Source organism: Bactrocera latifrons, unplaced genomic scaffold (genome assembly GCF_001853355.1).
Source record: "Bactrocera latifrons isolate USDA-ARS-PBARC rearing strain unplaced genomic scaffold, ASM185335v1 scaffold_222, whole genome shotgun sequence".
Lineage (NCBI taxonomy): Eukaryota > Metazoa > Arthropoda > Insecta > Diptera > Tephritidae > Bactrocera > Bactrocera latifrons.
Genome location: NW_017535764.1, coordinates 243,631 through 268,408, shown reverse-complemented (window position 1 = coordinate 268,408; position 24,778 = coordinate 243,631). Strand labels below are relative to the sequence as shown.

The 24,778-nt window shown below is 34.9% G+C and overlaps 1 protein-coding gene across 3 annotated transcripts; it reads right to left on the bottom strand.

Annotated features, from left to right (window-relative positions):
• Positions 1 to 190: 190 nt before the first annotated feature.
• Positions 191 to 23,043, bottom strand: LOC108968631 (ERI1 exoribonuclease 2-like). 3 transcript variants are annotated; one of them, XM_018932761.1, is made up of 4 exons: positions 22,161 to 23,031; positions 2,527 to 2,969; positions 1,209 to 1,399; positions 191 to 1,147 (listed from the first exon to the last, which is right to left on the bottom strand). In XM_018932761.1, exons 2-4 carry the CDS (start codon positions 2,856 to 2,858, stop codon positions 573 to 575), a joined length of 1,098 nt encoding a protein of 365 aa, XP_018788306.1. In that variant the 5' UTR covers positions 2,859 to 2,969; positions 22,161 to 23,031; the 3' UTR covers positions 191 to 572. The 3 variants fall into 3 exon arrangements, with proteins under 3 accessions (XP_018788306.1, XP_018788307.1, XP_018788305.1); XM_018932760.1 differs by lacking the exon at positions 191 to 1,147 and having other exon boundaries at positions 1,308 to 1,399; positions 1,542 to 2,969; positions 22,161 to 22,367; positions 22,854 to 23,043; XM_018932762.1 differs by lacking the exon at positions 2,527 to 2,969 and having other exon boundaries at positions 198 to 1,147.
• Between the last annotated feature and the right edge of the window lie 1,735 nt (positions 23,044 to 24,778).

The window sequence follows — 24,778 nt, the reverse complement described above, 5'->3', positions numbered from 1 at the left end:
AAAAAAAGTATGCGGTAAACATTAAAGTACCTACTTCTTATCGAAGGACTAAAAAAAAGTTAAAAAAAACACACATACAAGTAAAAAGAAACATAAATAATAATACATACTTAAAGAAAAAATACAATAATAATAAAATTTATATTTTTCGCTTTCTATTATATAAACATTAAAAATAATTTTCATTTTATAAGCACTTCAGCGCCAGTTTCTCATATTATATAAGTAGCAGAGTTCAAATATAAATGCATATGTATTATTTTTGAATCAATAAAAAAATAATATATTAAAATTGTGAATACATTTAAAATGAAGCAGATATGTATATCGACTAATTACTAAACGCATTATTATTACATTTTTCCATAAAACATATATTCAAAATCACACAGAATTTTAAATAATCGCGAAAAACAATTCTTATACAAACAAAAAAAAAACGAAACATTTAAATAATAATTCATAAGGTCTTCTGAAAATTGCAAGTATTTTAAGTGGATAATATAAAAAAGAGGCATACAAAATAAAATACAACTTCATACTTTCTACACCACCAGTTTGCCACTTAAAGCTTAAAGCATGCAATTCGAGTTGAGTTGAAATGGCGCGAGGTCCTTAGTTATCGCCAGTGGCGCGCCATCACATGTCATCTTATGCGCCAACGCCGCCAAATTGCGTGCGTCATCTTGACCCGAGTGTGGACGCCCCTCAAATGTGAGCCCGACATGCGTTATGGCATCGGCAAAGTTTAACGGCTTATATTTGTACCACGCCCGGAAAACGGCACGTAAATCGATCCACTGATTGAAATAGGAAGGTTTCTTCAGCCTTTTCCGCTGACACTCTTTCGCCAAGCAAATACCAAAATCCCAATCGGTCCAGGTGACAAACGCGCAATTGCCAGTCATTTTATCCTTGGACATTTTCGGCAGTTGTAAATTTCGTGCGCGTAACTCTTTGCGTAACCATTCTTGAAACATCATGATAGCTGTTTGCAATGGCATTCCATCATCGACCATATGCTGTTTGATGCCAGTAAGTTCGGTGCAGTATGCGCTCAGTTTCGGCGATTCAATTGGCATGACATATTTATGGAATTCGGCTTCAATTTTACCTGTTTGCGCATTCACCAAAATAGCGGGGAATTCTATAAAGAAATGTATATTGTCAAAGCAAGCAATAAAAAAATGTTATATTTGGTTTGCTACCTATTACTTCGGACTCACGCCATTGTGGTGGAGCTTGATCCGCCCAGCAGGTTGCTTCAAAATCGATGCAAATTAGATATTTGTAATGTTGTGTTGATAATTGCGGCTTATTTCGCTTAGTTAAGTAACTGGATGCATTGTTCTTGTCAGCGCCGTTCTCTTCATATATAGTTTCAACAAGGCCTAGTTGCCTGCAAGACGGAAATAAATTTCAATCTAATTACAAAATAAGTAGGCAGTTATTTAACTATAAAAGCATGCATATAGTATAATTCACAAATTAGCTTAATTTTTTTTTTTTTAAATAGTAATAAAAATGTTTTCGTTGCCTACATTTCTCTACTTTTTGCCATAGCACACAACCATCGGCTTTTGCCGCAACACAAAACCATTGGTTTCCGCTAACGCTTTTGCCATCATTACAGCTGCATCTACTTCACTCAATCCATGGAATGTCACAAATGCTTGTCCTTTCATGCGTCCCTGTTGCATCACTTTGATTTCCATGTTATCAGGTGCTACAAACCGCGCGTAGAGCTGTTTTAGATCCTCTTCGCTGACATCTTTATCAAGATTTTTTATATACAATTTATTACTAGGAGCACCTATTTGGTAATTCTTATAAATGGGGAGCGCCTGCAGTTGTTCTGGTGAAAGTCGTGTTGCACTGAGATCTGAGGGCAGCACAAAGGACTTTAAAGATCGCGTACTTTGTTGGTGTTGTATTTTTACTGCGATTTTGCTTTTTTTACCAACCGATTCTGACTGTTCAAATACGTTTTGCGGCACATTTTTACTGGCGCTGTCAATGCTCTCCACATGCTTCTGTTTTCGCAGTGTTGTTTGCAATAGCTGGCGCGCTTTTTTTTTAAATTGAGCTTCAAGCTCTTCAGGTGCTTTGCGTTTTAATTGCATTTGTATTGATGTAGATTGATGTTGATTGCTTGATTTGGCATCATCGTCTTCGGAAGATTCCAATTCGGTTTCCGATTTTTCATCAATTACTTTAGTTGCTTTATGTATTACTTCAGAAATTTCACTAACTGCCACTGCTTCCTCCATAGTTTGCGTGCTTACATCACGTGGCCAAAGTTTATTTAAACACATACCTGCCGATTTAGCGCCAAAAGGTGGTTCCAAATTCATGCGGTTCATCAGATGCAGCACTTGTGTGTAAAAATATGTGTTACTCATTAAAGCAATACTTATGGCATCTAGTATATCTGGTGTAATACGTGGATAAGCATATTTAAGATAAGGTGGTGGCGGCTGTACAAAATTTAATTTTGCATCACAAGCAAATAGCTGCGACACGTACTTGCTGATTTGTGGTAATGCCGTCTCATTGCTTGGATGTAGTTTCGTCTGCGTCGCTTTGCTAGAGGTCGTCGTTTTTCCAATATTAGTATTTGCAACCGGTTTCACATTTTTGCGAAAGAATGTTACATTCAGCAGTTTACCAGGCTTAACTTCCAACTGCTGCAGCTGCTCGAAAACGGTTTGAGCCGCCTGTTCATTCTCGTAGGTGAGCAGCACGCGTCGGCGGCCAAATGGTTTCACTTCCTTCGCTGCCGATGGTAATATCGATGTTATATCGCTTATGAATTTTGGTATATTCTTTACTATAAGTGTAGATTGAGAAGCACTCATACTTATTTTTATTAATATTAAATATTAAAGCGAAGTTGCCAAAGGAAAAAGAAATAAATATATGTGAGTGTGTCAGGCGAATCAGCTGCGACTCAGGGTTGTATTTGTTTACTGAAAATTAGAGAGAAAGTGTAGTAGCAACTAAGCCCACTCATTTAATTTCTCTTTTAACAAGAGAAATAAATATTTAAGGGATAATTCTCAAACGCTGTGACGCTCTGAACACATAGAGAGCGACAGACTTTATTTAAATCCACACGTTCTTATGGACACAGTTATTGAGTGCAGCTGAACTAAATAACTCCATAATAGGGCCCATACACGACACACTTGTGAGTTGGATCTGTGTGAATTCGTTTCCCCCATACACGAAATACAAATCCATTTTGAGTTCGTTCTTCACACAGTAGACATGTGCCACAGGCAAGCAGAACATTTCTTGAAATTTATTTCTAATGTAGCACTTTTATCTATTTCTTTCTATTTCGTTAATAAGTATATTTATCACTTTTCGTTTGCCAAATTTCTAATTAATTTTTTATATGATTAATAAATTCTGATACGAAATCTTTATTAATGGGGAGCCTACTTTAAAAGCTTCAAACAATCGATTTCTTTTTGCTAGAAACTAGAAGGGAAATAGTGACCGAGCGTCTAGCAGATATATGAGCGCTTGGGCAAAAAGCGAAAACTTTGCCGCGCAATTTCTCGGCTTTTCATTTTTACGATTTTTTTTAATTGGCGACTAAACATCGTATGGAATATGGGGCAAAGTTTATTATTTTTGACATTAAAGTATCTTCTATTTAAACTCTAATAAATAAACTAAGAAAAGTAAAGTTTGAACATATTTTTAAACGGCATTAAGTAAAATTTCTTTTGAACAAAAATCAATATTTTAAATTTTTTAATTTTCTTTTTTTTTTTAATTGTGCGCTTTTTATGAATTTTATTAGTTTAACTAAAAGATAAATTATTAAAAAATATGAATCTTTTTGAATTTTTTGTTTCAGATAGAAATTGCGACCTGCACCCTGCCCGCCGTCCGAAAAATGCACATGCGAGATGCATCGGGCAATTGCTTCGCAAAGGCAGAATATCAACGATTTTGCATCCAAAAAATTTGTGAAAGATGTACAAATATATAACTATAAAGAATAGAAATTTTACTTGAATCAATTATTTCTTTCCCTCCCAAAAAAATCCTCAAATCGATTTTTTGAAGCCTCTAAAGCAGGCAAGTGTTAAGCAATATTCGTCCGCGATTTTCACTGTTCGGCGACACGAGAGAAATGAGATTTTGTGCGCACACAACGCCATACGCGACACACATGTGCGCACACCGATCGTAAAAAATCAATCATTTTCGCGAACATGGATCGCGCACACACATACCGATCCAACGCACTTATGTGTCGTGTATGGGCACTTTAAGAACGTGTGTATTTTAATATTTGCAGATTAAACTTGATGTCTGCAGCTCTCTATGTGTTCAGAGCGTAAATGTAAAATTTAAATATGTTTTTATGATAATTGTAAATGAGTCTTAAAAATTAATATAAAAAAATCTAAAAAAATATTATTTGTTTGGTTTATTTTTAAGGAATGCGTACATACGCATATATATTTGCAATAAATATTCATTAAAAATTATTCAAATGGTACGAAAGCAAATATGAATAAGTGTACACTTATGTACGTGAGGGCAAGTATGTCCATATACATACATACATATTATGTATTACGTAAGTATATATGTATGTATGTTTGCAAGCATTTTAATTTTACTCGATTTGCATTTTCTCAAAACTAAAACTTTATCTCTTCTATTACTACACGTGTAAATAATTTGAATTTTATTGAAATCAATAGCTAATTAAATTAAATAACACAATCGTTTGCCATTAATAATCACCCTAATAGAGAATAGAGGAAATGTTTCATTTAACAGAATTCTAGTATTAGGATTTTATCCTTAAACAATTTTTGTTTTTTAAACATGAAGAATGCATTTGCCGTGAAGATATATGTATGTATATGTGACCTGGTCTACGAAAAGGGAGCTAACGTGCGGAAACTAGTTTTCTATCACGTGAAAAAGCATCTCATCTTTTATCCGAATCAACTAAAAAGTGAAAATTGATTTTTTCACACCTAAGCCCCCTTTCCGTAGACCAGGTCACATATATTAATCATTATAGAAAGATTTTCCTAACGTCGGTCACCTGCCAACAGATAACAAAAATTGAGCTCTTTCAAAAATCCCCTCAGTCCAGGTGCTCCTTGTCCATAATTTCAACTGGCCCTAAGGTGCATGTGTCCAATTGTTTTAATTAATTTAAATAATAAACCTTGAATAAAACGCTTATATGTATAACAAATAACAGAGGTATTAAGTAATAAAATCCCTGAGAAATAATTATTATTTAAAGATTGTTTTGTAATCTTTATCGTCTTTGAAAGCGCACTGCCTGAGCTCATTTTTTGCTTCCTAGAATTATTTTATGATAAAAGCTTTTGTTGCAATTGCACTTATCTGCCACCATGGCAGCGGCTAATTGCCACCAATCCCGCTGCATTCTATTCATAATTCTCTATTTAAAGAAGAAAAATTAATTTCCTACAACGCTGTTTAGAAGAGCATTCTTATAAGGGCATACACCCAGATGCATATTTACATATGGGAACATTGATAGTAGATATATTGGAATGGGTAAACAAATTTATTTTTTTGCTTGGTATTCTGAAAGTTAGCTTTTAGACACCTCTAACGAAGTTATACACGGTTGAATTTCTTTTCAATTGCATAACTCACAGCAAAACGAAATCATTTTAAATTGCAAAACTTATTGTTTGGTTGGAAATTTAGTGTTCTACAAAACTATCTATATAATTTTTCGATTATCATTAAAAAAAAAAAATTAAAATTAACAAAGAAAATAACAAAGTGATAAGCGAGATATTTTTCAAGTAGTTGAAAGCAAAATATGAATTTTTCCATCTTACAATAAGAAAGACCAAAAAACTATAACCTTGACCATACTAAACGAAAAACAAAAACTTTTTTGACACATCGTAATGTATGTATATAGTTAGATATGTACATAAATACATATATGCGTAAAAACGTGATATTGCTTGCCCACCTCCTTTATCCCAGCAGCAGTTTGTTGTTATTGTTTTCTTTGATGTATAATTGCAATTTTGCATGGTGGGGTAGGTGATGATGGTACGGCAGACACGGTTGGCGACTATGAAAATAAATAGCGTAAAGCAAACAACAAAAACAAGCTTGCACGTAACAAAAAAATAAGTATCAGCACCAACAAACAAGTAACGTTTGGGTTTGCTGTCAGGTCATAACCGACATAAACCGCTTTTCGACGGTTTATTTTATGTGCGAGCGTGGAGCTTGAAAAAAAAATAAACGCCAAGCGCAGGGCTAGCAGCAGCATTAGCATACATAAGCGGGCGAAAGCTTATAGAATAACAGAAATTACCTTAAGCGTGCGATTCTGTACTGTGATACAGTATCAAGTCTCTAAATGTAACCAATCTCTAGTCTCTATTTGAAACATTTTCAGTTAAAATCTCAATATGTGACTAGATACTATTCACTAAACCAGTCACCAGCATTAGTCTCAAAATATTGCCTCAAATTTGAGACCTGGTAGTTAGCGGGTCACAAAACCAAAAAGAACTCTTGTCTGCCATTTTGAATATTCTGAATAGAGATCATCATAGATATTAATCGATTGTCGTTTTTTTCATATTATTTTAATCAACTCAAACACGAAAAGGTTAAAAATAAAGAAATTTTACATAAATTTATGATTGTTTGTGTAATTGCCGTGTTATGCTATCCAATTTAAATTTTCAAATGAATTTCGATTATTAAAATTAATAAAGATTAAATTTACCTAGTTTTGATTAAAATTTTATTTCTTATATCAAAATATTTGTAAATATTTTTTATTTTATTAAAAATATTTGAAGAATATGTCTGTTTTTGTTTAAATTATTACAAATAGTTTTTCTTAGTATTGTATATATTATATGGGTGAAAGTAGGCCTCCGGGAGAACCTAATATCCAAAAAATATCGGTAACGCGCCTATATTGCAACCTCTTTATTATTTTTAAGTCCTTTTATCTGAATCTCTGTGACGAAAAATCAACTATTTCGATCAGGTAAGCTGTTGACGACCATATGATTCTTTTGTTACTTGTAAGTTTCTACAATGGCTACGACACAAGTTGTACCGCAGTTGCTGCCATCGCCGCTGTTCAGAATGAACCAGTTGTACTTGACCAGAATTTCAGATTACAGCGGCTCGCTTACGGCGTCATACACAGTTATTCATAGATTCTGAATAAAGATGACAATTAAATACAAGATTTCAATATTCCACTCGCCATGCGATGCAGAGGTGGGGAGAATGGTAGTGACTCAAATTTATGTGTAATATGTGTAGTTACTCTGTAGTTGGTGCCTGTTGTGTGACAGCCGCTGGAGTTATGGTCAATATGCCACGAATAACGTATTCAATCCAATGTAAATTGCATACATATATTAATCTAAAGTCAATTTTTATATATGTATGTATGTATTTCTCGAGCTTTATTACTTTTTCGGAATATTAATTTTCTTTTTCTAAGTGAACCCATATTTTCTTTCTAAAACAATCTCAATGAAACCGTAATATGTCTTATAGCCTTGACAGACGGCAGCGTTAATCCGGATTAGCAGCACATTTAATCAGATCCGAATTCGTAGATGACAGACAGCAGCTATGCGAGTTTGAAACTCTCGTAAACATATGATTGACATTTTTATAATATTTTCAATGAAAATAGATAGAAGATAAACATTGTTGTTAATCGAACAATTAAAAAAAAAAACTTTTTTATTACAAACAAATATCAACACGTTATTTTTAAAACTGCATTACAACAAAATATCATTACATAAAACTTCTTGTTTTATTATTGAAAATTTGAAAAACAGCTGTTAGCGTTGCTTGTTGAGATGTAAAAAGAATTTTTGTGGTAAGCGGATCTCTAGATTCTTTAGACCAGCGTTTAACAAAACTAAGAGCGCCTTTAGCTTTAAAAACCGTGGAAGATGCGTGCAGATTAAAATTGAGTTTGGGGTCCATAGTTACTCCCAGATCAACAAAACTACATATTTGCTCCAACCTAAAGTTTTGTATTGCGTATGAAGTAGGATCTACAGATCTACATATGTGAAAAACACATCGTTTTGCATTTTTTTAAGTTCAATGGCATGTCATTTCTATCACACCAGAAACTAGGTTGTTTAAATCTGTTTCGCTGTTTAAAATATACGTTTTAAAAAGTTTTACATCGTCAGCATATAATAGAACTTTTGAAAACTTAACAACAGATATGTTATTAATAAATAACAAGAGTAGAATTGGACCAAGATGGCTACCTTGAGGAACGCCTGAAGGAACATTGATTATGTCGGGAAAAGTATTGTTAAATATGACTTGTTGAATTCTATTACTAAGATAAAAAGCGAGGTAGCTCAAGTTTATTCAAAAGAATCGAATGGAATACTTTATCAAAAGCTTTACTTTATCTTCTCTTAATGTTAATCCGGATTAACGACGCCGTGTGTTAATACTATTTGTTGTATATTTTTGCTAAGTCGGATTATCTCATGGGTCATAGCAGATTGTAGCTCCGCTCAATGTCTTCAAAGATCTCAAAGCCATCATATCTCTTTCTTCTGTGTCCGCATAATTCTAACCATCTAATATTTGCCCAACGTAACCATATTTTTATTTCTTCTTAGGAATCATCCATTGGGAAATTAAAAAATAAGATTGAAAAAAATATAATGTCCCAAGGTATGACGGCCGATTTACGAGTACATACACATATTGACAAGTCAATCGACCAGCCTGGATTCTCGGATGTATTATTATTAATGGTCCCGGACTTCATTAATTATGGTGTTTCACTTGGTTTAAGTCATCATTTTGTAATAGATCTACACACAAAATCCAACTGTTTTGATATCCGGAAGAAATATATATGTATATAGTTATTCCCTTTGCTAAATTATCACTCAAAAAAATAAACAACATAAAGAGACTACTAATAGAGAAGATTACTAAGATTATCGAATTATTTCGTCTAATTGGTTGTAAATAGATTTTTATTAACTTATCTTTTGTTTGGATTTTTGTTTCATAAAGAGGAGAGGAGAAAGGCATGACAAGCAACAAATGGGTATTATATAACCGCTATAAAAACAACATCAACTGAAATGGTTTTACGACAAGCGGTAACGGTAAATATCCAGAAATTCCATCGGTCAAGAACATTTCTCCAAAATAGTTGAATAATGTCTTCTGTCGCTATAACAAGAACAACAGTAATAATTATGCCAAGAATAATAGATCTTGACTTTGGGTAGAATTAGAATAGAAATTTTATTGCTATGACTTTTAAAGCAACAACAATGTCAGCCTCGAAATCCAACGCTTGCTAACAGGAGCCAAGTAAAGTACTCTCTCGTCGAACAAAAACCAAATACTATAAGTCACTCATTATTCCCGTCCTGCTATATGGTGCAGAGGTATGGACGATGACAAACTTTCATAGAACATTTCTTGCTAACGTAAGTATGTACCGGCATTTTTGTTAAAGATTATTGCAAATTATGACTTACCAATTAACACATTTTGGTTAAAAAGCAAGAAGTTTTTATCTACAGAGCCTTCGAGCACGCAATGTCTTGAACTTTGGACTTGCTAATTAAATATGAAAAATAAATACTAATTTCATAAAATTTATTTTAATTTGGATATGATGAAATTGGGAATATATTATTCTTAAACGTTCTTTTATATATAAATTACACTGGTCTACAGGAGTTTTATTACTCTAATTTATTTATTTATTACTCTGGATATATTTGTGCTCACAATCCATAAAACTATCGATGATTTTATAAGATTTGCTCTCATTTCTTTTAATACTCTTGCAACATGTTGCTACAAGGTACAAAGTTTTGTTTACCTAACGTTTGTTTGTATCACCTAAAAGTAAACGAGATAGATAAAGGGGTCTATATTTATATATTATATTATATATAAAAATTACGTGTTACGTTGTTTGTCCGCGATGGACTCCTAAACTGCTGAACCGATTTTAGTAAAGTTTAGCACACTGTGTCCACTTCGAACCAACTTAGAAGATTGGATAGTAAAAAATACTCATAAATAAAAAATACAGTAAAAGCTCTATTAAACGGACACCTCTATTAAAAATGGACAGAAAGGCTGGTAAACAGACATTGAGAATACAGCCTTAAATTGATTCAAAATTAAACCTTAAGTGCAATCCCTAGGATTTCTATACCGAAAAAAAGTTTTCGCCTTTATCCGTAAATAAAATTTTAACTGTATTAAATAGTTTATTATATGAATAATAGTATAAAATGTATACCCCTACAACGCGTGGCCGGACCCACTAGTATGTAATATAAATAATCAGACTGACAAGATGAGTTGAAATTTCATATTTCCTGGTTCCAAAGGGGATTTGGTATTGCAGATGGAGGAATCACAGCTTCGCCAATCGAAAACCTATACAAGTCCCATAATAAGAATAAATAGTGGGCAGAGAATATATAAATCAACTGGCTCAGGACAAATATTTTCAGCATACTTCCTGTAAAATTTTTTTTATTATTATCTTGACATTATCCTGTTACAGAGCAAAATTGGTGAAATTAGACTACACCACGCCTTCCTTACTTATAACAAAACTATCAATTCAGTCTGATTTATTCACTTTCCAGCACCAATCAATGTATCCGGATAGTTTGCACGAATTCTGCCTTTGAGGTGTGCCACCTTATGACCAAAAATTGTCCAAATCGGATCAAAACTGATTATGCCTCCGAATATGTGAACATCAGGTGTTATCCGAGGAACCCTAATAAAAATCAAAGAGCATTTCCTTTGTTAGTAATTAGTGGTAATGCGTAAAACAAAGTTGGTTGGCTTTACATAGTAGATAGCGGTCAATATGTAAAATATCTTAGGAAATTTAAAAATGATATTGAATATCCTATAGTTGAAAGACGAAAATATGTGAAATTGATCTACGAAGTACTCTAACTCCTGTATACTATTTTTGTGAGATTTATGTATTTATAAAGTTGCTGAAAATATGTTGTTAGATAAGACTAGTTTTCTAAAAAATTATGAAACTAATTGAGTCTATGCCCTATAATATAAGGTAATAAGATAACAAATTTGATTGTTATAAATTCACAATTAACTTATCTGACTTTGATCATTGGTTCGGTTTGGTTTCGGACATATCGAAGTAAACAGAAGCTGTTTTCGATTCGTCAAGCATTACTCTCCAACGAACTGAACAAACTATATCAGATACTCAACAAACGGGCACTTGTATTTGATCCTTTCTTAGTGAAAAATTTTTTTACGTTAAAAAACGTTGCAGTAACTCTTAATTTTTGTTTTCTATAAATTACTATAACCATTTGAAGACATAAGAAAGCAAAAAAATTGTATTTTCATCTGTCATTTGGACCATTTATAATAGTAAAACTGATCTAAAATATGCAAACCAAAATTTGGCAGATATCGAAAACATAGTACAATGTAAAATTCGTCTCTTGTAAAATTTTCCTTTACAATTTTTCGAGCATACCCATCCTCATTAATTATGCCGAAATGAGGCACGTAGAGCCTTATTCCACAAATTTCCTTTTCTCGATTTTCATTGTTATTAGAGCTTTACGTTAAATAAATCTAAATGAAAAATTGCTAATTTGATAAATTAAATCGGCATAATAAAGATCTTATGCCGATTGCTAATTTGATAAATTAAATCGGCATAATAAAGATTTAAAGTCCATACCTTAGCCTCATTGCTTTGTACCAATGGTTTTAGATGCTTTATTTTAAGGGATTGAGTGAGAATGCAACAAAATATTGATGTCAAATGACATGAACCAACTCATCCTGACACTTGAAACCTTAGCCACTTCTTTTTATATATAACTCAATATCAATTCCTAACCGCGAAAACAGAAGATACAAAGCGATCCGGATGAGTTCTTTTCGCTCTCAAAAGCCGAAGACATTTTTGTCATAAGTGGAGTTCATTTCGACTTACTCGGTGTAAGGAAATGCGAAAAAATTATGCCCAATCAATCGGCCCTCGTATTCCTAACACAGCAACACAGTTACACACATTATGTTAGAGTAATTGCAATTGTTGCATTCATCGCACGACAAATGAAAGTGAAAAGCTGTAAGAAGCCTACAGCGGTCGGATCAATTGAAATCGCATGCGGCCAACGCGAATGTAGCTGGCCACTGATTAAAAACAGGTCAACTGAGGCCAAAGTAATCACAGTCCGGCAAAAAGTAACTGCATAAACAACAACAACAATGCCAGAAACAAAAACTGGAGTGTAAAAAATGCGAGCAACAGCCAATTGAAACTGGACCGATGAATAAGCTCCCGACGGAACCAGTAATACAGTACGGTCCTCCACCCCACATCCGCAATTGCAACTTTTATGCTGCGGGTATACATACTTATGAGTATATGTGACGGTACTTGTCTGAGACGACTAGTGCGTATTGTTGGCGACTAAGAAAAATTGACTTTGTTGCAATGGCGCGCATATGTATATGTATGTTTGCCGATATATAAATTGTTATCGCTGACTAAAAATTTACTGTTCCGTCGCTTATTATAGTAGTTATTCCCGCTTGGAAGTCTCGTGAGTTGATCTATTTTAAGTTCCATGCGACAACATTGTTACAATAACAATAAATTCAAGTTACGGTTGTAGGTAAACATTGGTTAGTGTGGTAAGAGTGATAATAATAGTGAAATGACGTGCAGCAAGTGGGTGGGCGGCGTCAGTCTTCTTCTTCTTTACTGGCGTAGAAACTGCTTACGTGGTTATAGCCGAGGTAACAAGAGCGCGCCAGTCGTTTCTTCTTTTCGCAAGGTTGCCTCAATTGGAGATTCCAAGCGAAGCCAGGTCTTTCCCCACATGGTCTTTCCGATGGAGTAGAGGTCTTAATCTACGTCCCAGGCAAGTAATGTGTCGAATACTTTTCATGCATTTGGACGACATTACCTAGTCAGCAGAGCCGCTGTTTTTAATTTGCTGAACTATGTCAATTTCGTCGTATATCTCATACAGTTAATCGTTTCATCGAATTTTGTTCGTCGAGAGATGGCTTTACCTCTCAATTGCCTACTTGGTCCAAAGGTGCTGGCAAGAGATATTCTACGTTGGATTTCGAGGCTGACGCTGTCATCTGTTCTTTTCCGTTTTCCGAAAACCAATGGTTTCGGTTGCAGCTTTACGTAAAGAGCTTGAAATGCCGTCCCGCAGTTCCTTTATATCGAGTTGTTGACAAGAGAGCACGAGTGCAAGTCGCGTAAAAAATCGTTCGATTGCAGCTTCTCGACGTTGAACTTTCCTTGTTTTGGTTGACGTGCGTTTTTTGCTGCACAGAGGCGGATCTTGGCTGCAACGAGATCGTGGTCCGATTCGATGTTAAGACCCCGGAGCATATGCATGTCTAAAACACTGGAGACGTGTCTTCCGTCTATCACACCATGATCGGTCTGGTTAGTGGCTTTTCGATCCGGAGGCAGCCAGGTAGCTTGATGTATACGGCACTAGCGAAGTCGATCAGCCTCAACATATTTGGGGATGTTTTCTCGTGGAGGGTGAATTTACCGAGGTGAGGAAGATACCTTCCTTAACCATCCTGGCGTTAAAGTCGCCAAGCACGATTTTGACATCGTGGCGGGGGCTCTCATAGGTGCGTTTCAAGCACCCATAAAAGGCATGTTTGATGCGGTTTGGGCTAGACGTTCATCCAAAGGGGTGAATGACAGTCTTCGGCAGATGAGTTTCTCTCCCACCACGAATCCCACACCTAATTTTCGCTCCTTTTTATGCCCACTGTAGTAAATGATAAAAGGATCTACTCGCCTCATCGCATTTCTTGGACATCAACCGGCTGGGCAGCGGCACCTTTCCGTGCATTCCAGGTGCATGCCTTCAAATTGTAATCCTTAATTAGTTTGCAATGGTCGTAATCAAGAGGGGTCTCCGGATCGCGGATTCCAAAAACAGTGCACAACCCTGTGGAGGAGATATTTCGCCTTCTCACTTTAGCTCGGCTTCAAACATATGTTCTTTAGCTACCCAGAGGATACTTGGTCGAGAACCGGAAGTCGTGAGCTGCTTGAGCCATATGTAAAATAATCGTTTCTGGCCACTTCCAAGTGAATGGTGGCGTTAGTAGCGCCAATATTTGCCACACATCATATTTGTGGTTATTCGGTAGGTCCATTGCACAAGGGCATATTTTCTGCGTTTATGCTAATTTTCTGACTGCACTGACAGCTTGTAAGCTTATAAAAACAATCAAAATAACAGGAAAAAGAAAGTAATATAATTAAAGACATCAACAAATAAAAATTTACCTATGTACATATATTGTAATAAAAAAGAAAAGAACCCTAATTGAACTGCAATACTGAAACTACAACATCCTTCTTCGCAGGTTAAAATAAAAACTTGATTTTGACTGGTCAGGCAGGGGGTAGCTAAATGATATAGAGATCCGACTGAATAAAATATTCGGAAATAGAAGCGCTCTTTTGAACCACAATATTTGCCAAATGCCGTAAAGATACCCGATCAAATAAGAAAGTTTTCTATACAATTCTATACAATTAATGTGGTATATAAACTTTTGACAAAATCAGTAAATTAGTTCCCGAGCCACAGCCATTGTTCAATTTTGATTTAAAATTTAGAGTCCCAAACGTGTTTATTAATAAGATTGTCGCCCTGAGTGGGCGTTTATAATGGATTTTACCCATTTCCACTGTACATACATACATGTATACGAAGAAGGACTTCCTTTCAGCAAGTTTGGTTGAAATAGCTTTGGTGGCTTTTAAGATATGATCATTAAACCTTTTAAGAGGGTTGCCACATCCACTATGTAACAATTTTCAGCCCACAGATACCATGTTCAACTGCGACAGATACGGACTTTGTGTTTATATTTGGAGCTTAGTTATGATCTTTTATATGTTTTCGCTTAACGAAATCCATTTGTGGACTTTGCAATAAAAAAATATTTTTCATTAGCTATTTTGTGTTTTCATAAAAGTTTTTTTTTAAATTTCTGCTATTTAATTTCTGCATATTGTATGGATATTTGCGTATTACTTACAAAAAAAAATCAATGTTTAGAACAAATATTGCAATAACGGAATATTTTCCAAGTAAAAAAGAATTCCGAAAGCTTGTCGCTTGCCCATAAACGAGTCTAATATCAATGGAATAATATTACATACAAATTCTCATAACAGGTTTCATTTAGCGTCAATATTATATACATATATAGAATATACTTACAAATATATTTACTAATCGTAAGCAATTTTCATTTATTATACCCTGAACAGGGTATATAAGTTTGCCACGAAGTTTTTAACATCCAGAAGGAAGCGTGGAAGACCCTATAAAGTATATACAAATATAAATGATCAGTATGTTGATCTGAGTCGATTTAGCCATATCCGTCTGTCTGTATATATACAAACTAGTTCTTCAGTTTGTAAGATATCGTTTTGAAATTTTGCAAACGTCACTTTCTCTTCAAGAAGCTGCTCATTTGTCGCTACTGACGATATCGGACCACTTTAACATATATCTGCCATACAAACTGAACGATCGGAATGAAGTTTTTGTATGGAAAACTTTCACATTTGACATGGAAAAAATTTGACAAGATATATTCACGAAATTTGGTACAGATTATTTTCTAAGGCAACAACGTAATCTCCGAAGAAATTGTACAGATCGGCTCACTATAGCTGCCAGACAAACTGAACACATATTTACTAAAAGAAATGCACCTATGTAACGTTTCTTCTTGAATCAAGGGCTTATATGGAACACTTTCGCATTAATAAAATTTTAAGCTTAAGACGCCTGCTACACGTTCAGTATTTATTGGGTAGTCGAAAAAGTCTTTTTTACCATTTTAATCTCAAGAAAACACACACATCGCATAAAAATTGCCGATAATGAGGCCTGAGAGGGATGCCAGTTATTTGTGACTTAGTAGATCTATTTTATTTGGCTTCTTTAGCATTATTTGCCGCACCAATGATTCCAAGTACAACAAAATTGTGAACGACTTGTTGTCATTGACATTGTTGTTGTTATTACTTATGAATAGCTTTTTACGGACAATACGACCATGGTAACTAGCACCATACGAAACTTGACGAATATTTTTTGAATAGCCTTTCTACTTTTATTTATTATTTTTCCAATTTCCTTCTGACTTTTGTTTTCTTTATATACAAGGTGCATTCCAAAGTAAACAGGACAGGACAGGACAGGACAAAAGCATGTCGAATAAGTGTTTTAGCTCGTTGGCCGGTATGGCCGTCAGTATGACGGCACAACCATTTTGAATTGCTTTTACGTCTGCATATCGCTTTTATTTCATGGGCAAATGCATTTCTCCGATAAGAATGAAGTCGCACGGTACTATATCAGGTGAATATGGGGAGTGGTTAATGGTTAAATTTTAAATTTTTGGCAAATAATCGGTCACAAGAATGTTGGGTTCTGAGCAATTTTTGGTCGTCAGTCAATTTGTGCGAAATAAATCGTGCGCACATCTTTCGTAAGCCCAAATGTTCGGTCAAAATGCGATAAATCAATGTGTTGGAGATGTTCAATTCCATTTCCGGTGATCACGGATTTTGATTGGCCTACATTTATGTTGTCACGACCACTTTGAAAACGTTCAAACCACTCGCTACGGGATAGGCAATCATCGCCATAAACTTGTTTCATCAATTGAAACGCAAAAGTTTTGTCAATTTAAAAAAAGTATATACATATATTGTTGGCTCCTTGTTCGAAGCTCATTTTCGCACCGATAACACAAACATACTGACAATTAAAACTCAATAACTTCACTTCCAATCTTTGAAATGTCATGAAATTCTCACTGGACAAGTGATAAAGATAACAGATTCTAACGATCCAGTCGAAATATAGATGACGCCACTAGGGAGCGCTAGACTCAAAAAACTCTATTTACTTTGGAAACACCTTGTCGTTTTATAATAACTTCTTTTAAATCTTGCCATAGTTCCTTGCCTCGCGGCGCCATGATAAAAAATTAATTGCATTTACCAATGAAGTACAATCAAACTTTGGAAAATTATTATTTTGAAAAAAAAAAACTACATACTTATTGCTTCAGAAACGTATGAACACTGAGTAATAATCGAAACCATACTGAAATGGTAAATTGAATACATATGTACATATTTATGTGGTATGATTTTCGCTTTTTACTGAGAAAATCTAACGGTTTATAATAATGGAATATGTGAATGGTATCAGTCTGTCACATTCGCGAAGGAAATATTGAGTAATGTATGCTGAAGCGTTTAACTAAAACTTTATTGAAAAAATAAGATATTAAGTTTTCGAATTCCGAAAAATCTTTTGAAACTGTGTGCAACTGCAACCATGAAAATAATTCAAAATTTCCTTTTCGTTCCCTCGCCTACGAAAACCAGTGTGGCCGCCAAATCCTTCGATCATGGACAAACATAAGTCAGTTTTGTGAACGCATACAATAGCAAACTATCTCTAGGTAAGCTTGCTGGAAATGTTAAAGGATAATATTGTATTAACCGGGTATTCAGAAAACGACCTTAAATGTAGTAATTAGTTTTTTTTTTTTTTCAATGGCGACATCTTTAACGGCAAATACGATGGCTCATTAACGAAACGCGATACACATGTGAACATGTTTGCATATATGAATTAACATATATACATATGTATTTATGTACACACTATATACTATTTACAAATATTTGTAGCTTAGTTAGTGATATTTAATATAAATTTATTGCGCATTATTAGTGTTCATTGTTTAGAGTCGATGATTGTTTGATCAATATGAGGAATTGATGTGAAGGATGTCCAAAAGGACATGGAAATGGGTAATTCAACTGCATCGACCGGTTATAGGAGAAGAGAGATGTCAGTTAATTTAACGGAATGAAAGAAGAGAGTTCGTTACTTACCAAAGTGAATTTAATAGAATGGTTTATCACTCAACGTCTCTCTATTAGTCGGGCCGTTTTACAGACAATGACGAAGAAGTTTTATTCCAAGTTCTTCTTAAATATGGTGCAACGATGTCATCTAATGTATGTAGTGCCATTTATGCATAAAGAAGCTACTGATATAACGTAATAAAAAATAATAATCTTTTGCTTGAAGAATTTGCACAGTGATGGTTTTCTAGATCCCAATGCAGGCGACAAAGCACTTTATATGTATTTCAATATTCAATCAGACGATACGGGAAATGTAGTGAAGATTCTATAAATTTGTTTGAACTGAACTTTTAAACTAAAAAAAAAAAAAAAAAAAAAAAAAAAAAACCAATTAAAAAAAAAAAAAAAAAAAAAAAAAAAAAAAAAAAAAAAAAAAAAAAAAAAAACAGACGCCAATTGAAAGCTTTTTTCTTTTCAAAAAATTAATAAAGTTTTCAAATTTTCGTGGTGTTGAATTATATTACAGGCGTTGGCTAAAAATTTGATTAGTGTGCTGAACACATATTCAAGAGACATCTGTCAAATATTAAAACACACACGTTCTTAAGGACACAGTTATTTAAACATACAATGTATATGTATGTATATGTAGATATCAAATCGCTATTGGTGCAGGAGTGGAGAGAACGGCTGAACAACTTAGTTGAAAAGAACCAGGTGCACCTAATCTGGGTGCCTGGTCAGAGGGGTATAGCCGGCAACGAACTGGCTGACGAGCTAGCCCGCTCCACAGCCTCCACCAATATGATTGATCCCGAACCGTTCACTGGGGTGGGTCCCCATACTGTGAAGGAGCTGCTCCGCAAGGAAGAAAGAGTGTGCAGGGAAAGGTATTGGCAGCGAGCGYACGGTATGCGTCATGCCAAGCTGCTAGTTGGGGGGTACAACCAGAAGAGGTTCAAATCGTTAATAAACCTCCCAAGAAACAAACTCAGGATCCTGGTCGCATTTTACACCGGCTACTGCAAGCTGAAAAGGCGTTTAGCTAACATGGGCCTATCATCTTGCGCCAACTGTCGGTTTTGCGACAGGGACCCTGAAACCCCGGAGCACCTGTTAATCGACTKCATTGCAGTCTGTAGGCGCAGATCGAAGGCTCTTGGAGCCATGTTTCCGGATAGGGATCACATCGCCTCGCTAGCACCCAGCAGAATACTGGACTTCATCAATATGCTGGAGCTAAGTGAGTCCCTGTGAGTTAGGAGAGGGCACAATAGACCTAAGGTCGCAGTGCATTCCTCAATTATTTATCTATCTATGTATATGTTTTTTTGCCACGATTATGATTTTTTGGCGCCGCGATTTGGTGCTACGGATGGATAGAGGAGGATATATCCTCCTCAAACTTATAGGTTTCGAGATATTTGTATTTAAAGTTTCACAAATTTATATGCAATTCACTCATAGTTGGTTTTCTTACATGACATGACAAATACCAGTGCTGTCACATATTGCGTTTTGAAAAAATAATCCAAAAAATTTTTGTTTTACATATTTAAAGACAATGACAAAATTAATTTCGTATCTTATGTTATTTAATAAATAAAGATAAAAAATAACCCTAGTCATAGTTTTTTTGTGTCGAACTACTTTCTGCACTTTCTAACCCTCATCGATCGAACACTTACATATGTCGTATAAGTTTTTTCTATTTATTGTGATATTTCTATATATACATTAATGTGTGTATACAGCTATTTATTGTGATATTTCTATATATACATTAATGTGTGTATACAGTGGCTCAAACGCAAAATGGGACATCGCTCTATCCTACAGAAAAGACCTTCAGTTTGAGTAAAAACGGAAAGTTTTTTTAATAAAAAGTAAGCAACATATTTTGAATTTATATTAGCTAGTAATTCCTTGTAAATTTGGTAACCCTTTCCCAATTTCATGGGAACTAAGCCAAAAAAAAAAACACACACACATACGATTTGAATGTCAAACGCAAAATGGGACACCGTTATTTCTTTTAACTGAAATAAGTTCTGTGTTTTAATTTCAATAAATACTCATTGTATATTCATCGTGTGTTATATTTAAGTGTTTTGGAAATGGCTCCGCGCGGAGGGCAAAGAAATTTTGAAGAGCGGCAAGAAATTGCGAAACTTCATTCTGAAGGGCTATCAATTCGCGAAATTTCCAAAAAAAAACTGGAAACCCTCGATCCACTGTGCAGAATATTGTGACGCGATATATCAAGGAGTTTCATTTGGCCAACAAAAGTAGGGAAGGTCAAGGAAAGAAACTTAATTCCCATGATGAGCGCCAATATTGAAGGAAGTGAAATTGAATCCTTTTGTTAGTGCTCCAGAATTAAAACTTTTTGCTGGAAAACAGCTTGGAAAAACAGTTTGCGCAGAAACAATCCGTAATGTTTTACGTTCCAATGATTTTTATGGTCGAATTATGAGGAAAAAACCATTTATCAGCGTAAGAAACAAAGAAAAGCGGTTGAAATTTGCTAAAGAATACTTATCGAAAGCAGAGAGTTTTTAGAATACGGTAGGACAATTTAAAGTTGGCTAATGTAATAAATTTGACTAAATATTATTATATTGTAGGTTTTATTTACTGATGAAAGTAAATTTAACTTACATGGTTCTGATGGCAGGAGCTACGTATGGAAAAAACCGAACACAGAATTAGAACGTGAAAATACACGTGCCACAGTAAAGCACGGTGGTGGTTCTGTGATGGCTTGGGGCTGTATGTTCAGTGCAGGTGTGGGAAACTTAACATTTGTCGAGGGAAATATGAATAAGTTTTCCTATCTTGATATACTAAAGGCAAATGTTAAGCAAAGTGTAACTAAATTGGGTACCGAGACCAATTTTGCCTTTTACCAGGACAACGATCCCAATACTTCCGAAGTTGCGAAGATGTGGTTAATCCATAACTGTCCCAAATTATTGCAACCACCTCCACAATCACCAGACTTAAATGTCATTGAGCATGTATGGGAAGAATTGGCTAGACGTGTATACAAAAACCGATTTAGCTCAATCAATGATCTGAAGAGTGGCTAAAAATCCAAACAGATTTTTGCAAGAAATTAGTGGAATCTATGCCAAGACGTCTCCAAGCCGTTTTAACCGCAAAAGGTTATGCTACTAAATATTAGTTTAAAAAAAATTTATTCAAATATAAACCAAAATAAAAGTGTCCCATTTTGCATTGGACATTGAAATCGCATGTGTGTATGTTTTTTTTGGCTTAGTTGCTATGAAGTTGGGCGATGGTTACCAAGTTTACGAGAAATTAGTAGTTAATATAAGTTCAAAATATGTTACGTACTTTTTATTAGAAAAATGTATCGCTTTCACTTAAACTGCAGGCCCTTTCTATACCACAGTGTGGTGTCCCATTTTCATTTGAGCCACTGTATATATTGTCAATTGTTTAAGTTTAAGTTAACCGAATGTTAATTGTAGTACCGAATTTTCTAAAAGCAGCGTTTGCTGAAATGTAGTAGCAGAAGTTTAACTTGAAACAAAAAAACTTTTCAAACAAAGAGAATGCTGTAAGGCTGCAGGAAAGTATAAGTTAATGAAAAGAGCGACCGCCTTGCTCAGCTGATGTTGCCGGTGGCGGCTAATATATCTATTATTCTGACTTTTTTGTTTGTTTTTGACTTGTGTTGACCCATGCATTAGCAATTGTTATAATACATGTGCCGGCAGTCACGTTCCATGAACGTGCACACATACACAAGTAACATTCAATGAATGAAATTGAAAAAAAAAACATGAATAAGTGCGGAGACTCCTAATAGCACGTCGACATATGTATGTATGTATGTATGTATGTAGTGTGGGACTAGTATTAGAAAAACGCACTTATGCTGCTCGGTTTGAATTTTTTGGTTTTCGATTCAGTAGTTCACTATTTTTGTCATCAACTCTTTGGAACTGCACTTTGAATGCACTTAAAGACTTCTGTATTTTTATTGGCAAACACCTACACTCACCATTGAACACTTACATGTACTTACAAATATACTTGGCATTATTGCGTTAAATTTTTTTTTTGTTCATACCATAGGTCCCCACCTGCCTTTCTAGTTACTCACCTAGCTAATTTTAATAGTGCCATTTCATGTATTGTTTGCAACTTTGGAGTTAGCGCAATCAATATATTCCAATCAACAGTTCGTTGCCCTCTGATGTGTTGATGCATCCATCCGTTAATGCAGCCGGTGAGCGACGCGTTGTGCAATTGTGATTCCACTTAAGTATGCTTATTGCAGCTACTATTGCTGTCGTTGCTTGATGTGCACCTGTTTGAGGTATAAATAAAACGTTTTTCGCAGTGCTTACTTATATTTTCCAACAGTTACAATTCGACAATACTAAGCACTTTATTCAGCAGACGCGGTTCTTTTACACTTTACCACCCACACAAATTGGCTACTTTGCAGCGGTTATTGCTCCGGTATGTTTGCTTTTATTAGTTGTTGCTGTTGTGATTCTGCCGAAACGCATTTTGTCTTGTTGTTATTGCTTTGGAGCTTGTTTACACGTATGGAAATACACTTAATTTGCCTTTTTGTTTTTGTTCTTAATATTTCGCTTTTTGCTCACGTCCCCTAATTCATGGATCGCGGATTTCGTGTGTTTACATTATATTTTAACCGAGTCTAGTCCATTTCCGTTTGATTTGTTTATAGAATTTGCATTTATTCCATGTTGTCATGGAATTAGCAATGACTTTAAATTTTCAACACTAAACGTAACAACATATGTATAGTACTTTGTTTACTTACTTAGCTCGTTTAAATTCAGTGTATGTTTGTTAATTCGTTGTGGTGTGACCAGAAAACTTGAACAACAAATATTTGTTTACGCGAGAATGTATCTTCTTTATAAAATAATCAAGACAAGTTTGCCAACCATTATCTCACTCAACTTGTTTTGACACGCGCTCGAATTGTACTGAAATTCAAGTGTTTTAACCAGCTGCAAGGTAAGAGAGTTGACAGCGAGAGCATTTTAATAAATGCCAGTTTTTCTATTATTTTAATCAAGCAGGGTTGATTTTCATAGTAGAAACGTAAATTGCAGGGTGTTATTATATTTAACAATCATGAATTGTTATATGTTTTGCTTTTTCGTTGGAAAGTTGTAAATATTTTGTAAAAATTTGTATATAGATAAGGAAAGAAATCAGTTTTTATATTTTTTAAATTGAGGAAAATAATTTATTAAACATTTATTTGTTCTATAAAAATTCGTAACATTAGAAAATTTATTATTGTAAAATTACTGCCAAGCATTGAATGGCAAAAGCGAACCTTGTTCTGGCAACGCTGTATAACCATTCATATGCGGAACACAATGCTCGCGACAGACTGCAGCAGCACGACAGTGAACTGAAAATGGCGTTGTGAACTACTGCATGAACGTTTGTGAGAGGGCAGCAACATAACAATGGCTGGTATGTACACAATTTCGTTATGGCCATACTAATCCCTTGCTCTTCAATGAAATTTTAATATTTTGTTCAAAGTGAAATTTTTAAGCAAAAAATAAGTAAATAGGTAAGTTTATATGTTTTAAATTATCGATTCAGTCGTTCGTTGTTCGTGGTTGTGTACGGTTGATTTCTTTCGTATCGTGCGCACATATACATACTCGCTTACTTAGTGTATGGGCAATTTAACCTAGCTTTGACATTTTGTGCTTCAATTCGTTACATTTTCCACATGTTTTTTTATACTTTTTATTATAAGGTTAAACCCACAATTTAATCGGGTAAGATCATAAACTCTTTCGCAATGCCCCCTGGGGCCAACAAGCTGGGGGATAATAGGTTTGCACTATTATCCCCAGGTCCTTAAAGCAAGAGGAAAAAGCCAGAAAATTCAACGCTGGAATTCTTCCCGGAATTACCTATTTCTAAGAAGGATGATCCGAAGTACCTCGTAATCAAATCACAGGACACCAGAAAAACTATTGCATCCACTTCTTGCTTTGCAGTACATAAAGGCCATAAACAAAGACATTAACAAAATCACATCGCTTCGTGACGGCAGCCTACTTCTTTTRGTCAAKAACCAAAAAATCGCTGACAAATTTTTACAAACCAAACATCTTCCCGGAGCTGGTGCTGTTGATATATCTCTTCACAACTCTCTGAACTCGGTAAAGGGTTCAATTTACGCTCCATTTATCTATCAGCTTGCTGATGACGAAATAATTGATGGTCTAAAAGATCAAGGTGTATCCGATGTTTATAAATTTACGAATCATACCCCTCTCACTGAATACTCTAGAGTCAAATGTGCTAACTGCGATGGTGAACACCCTTCTTCCTTTAACGCCTGTCCAAAATTTGTCCAGTCTAAAGAAATACTTAAAATTAAAACTATCAATTTATACAAATCTCAAATGCCTTCTACTCCCTCACCATTCTCCTATGCTAATGTTTCTTCCCTATACACTTCTCCCTCTCCATCCTTCTCACCCCTTTCCACAACTACTTCTCCTACCATCATACATCATTCTAGATATTAAATTCCAATTAAAACTTAAATTTTTCATACATATGTATATACTTTAGGCTGATCGACTTCGCCGGGGCCCGAAATATGATTATCTGTAGTACTAGATTCCAGCATAAGAAGATTCATCAAGCTACCTGGCTGTCTCCGGATCGAAAAACCACCAACCAGATCGATCATGTTGTGAT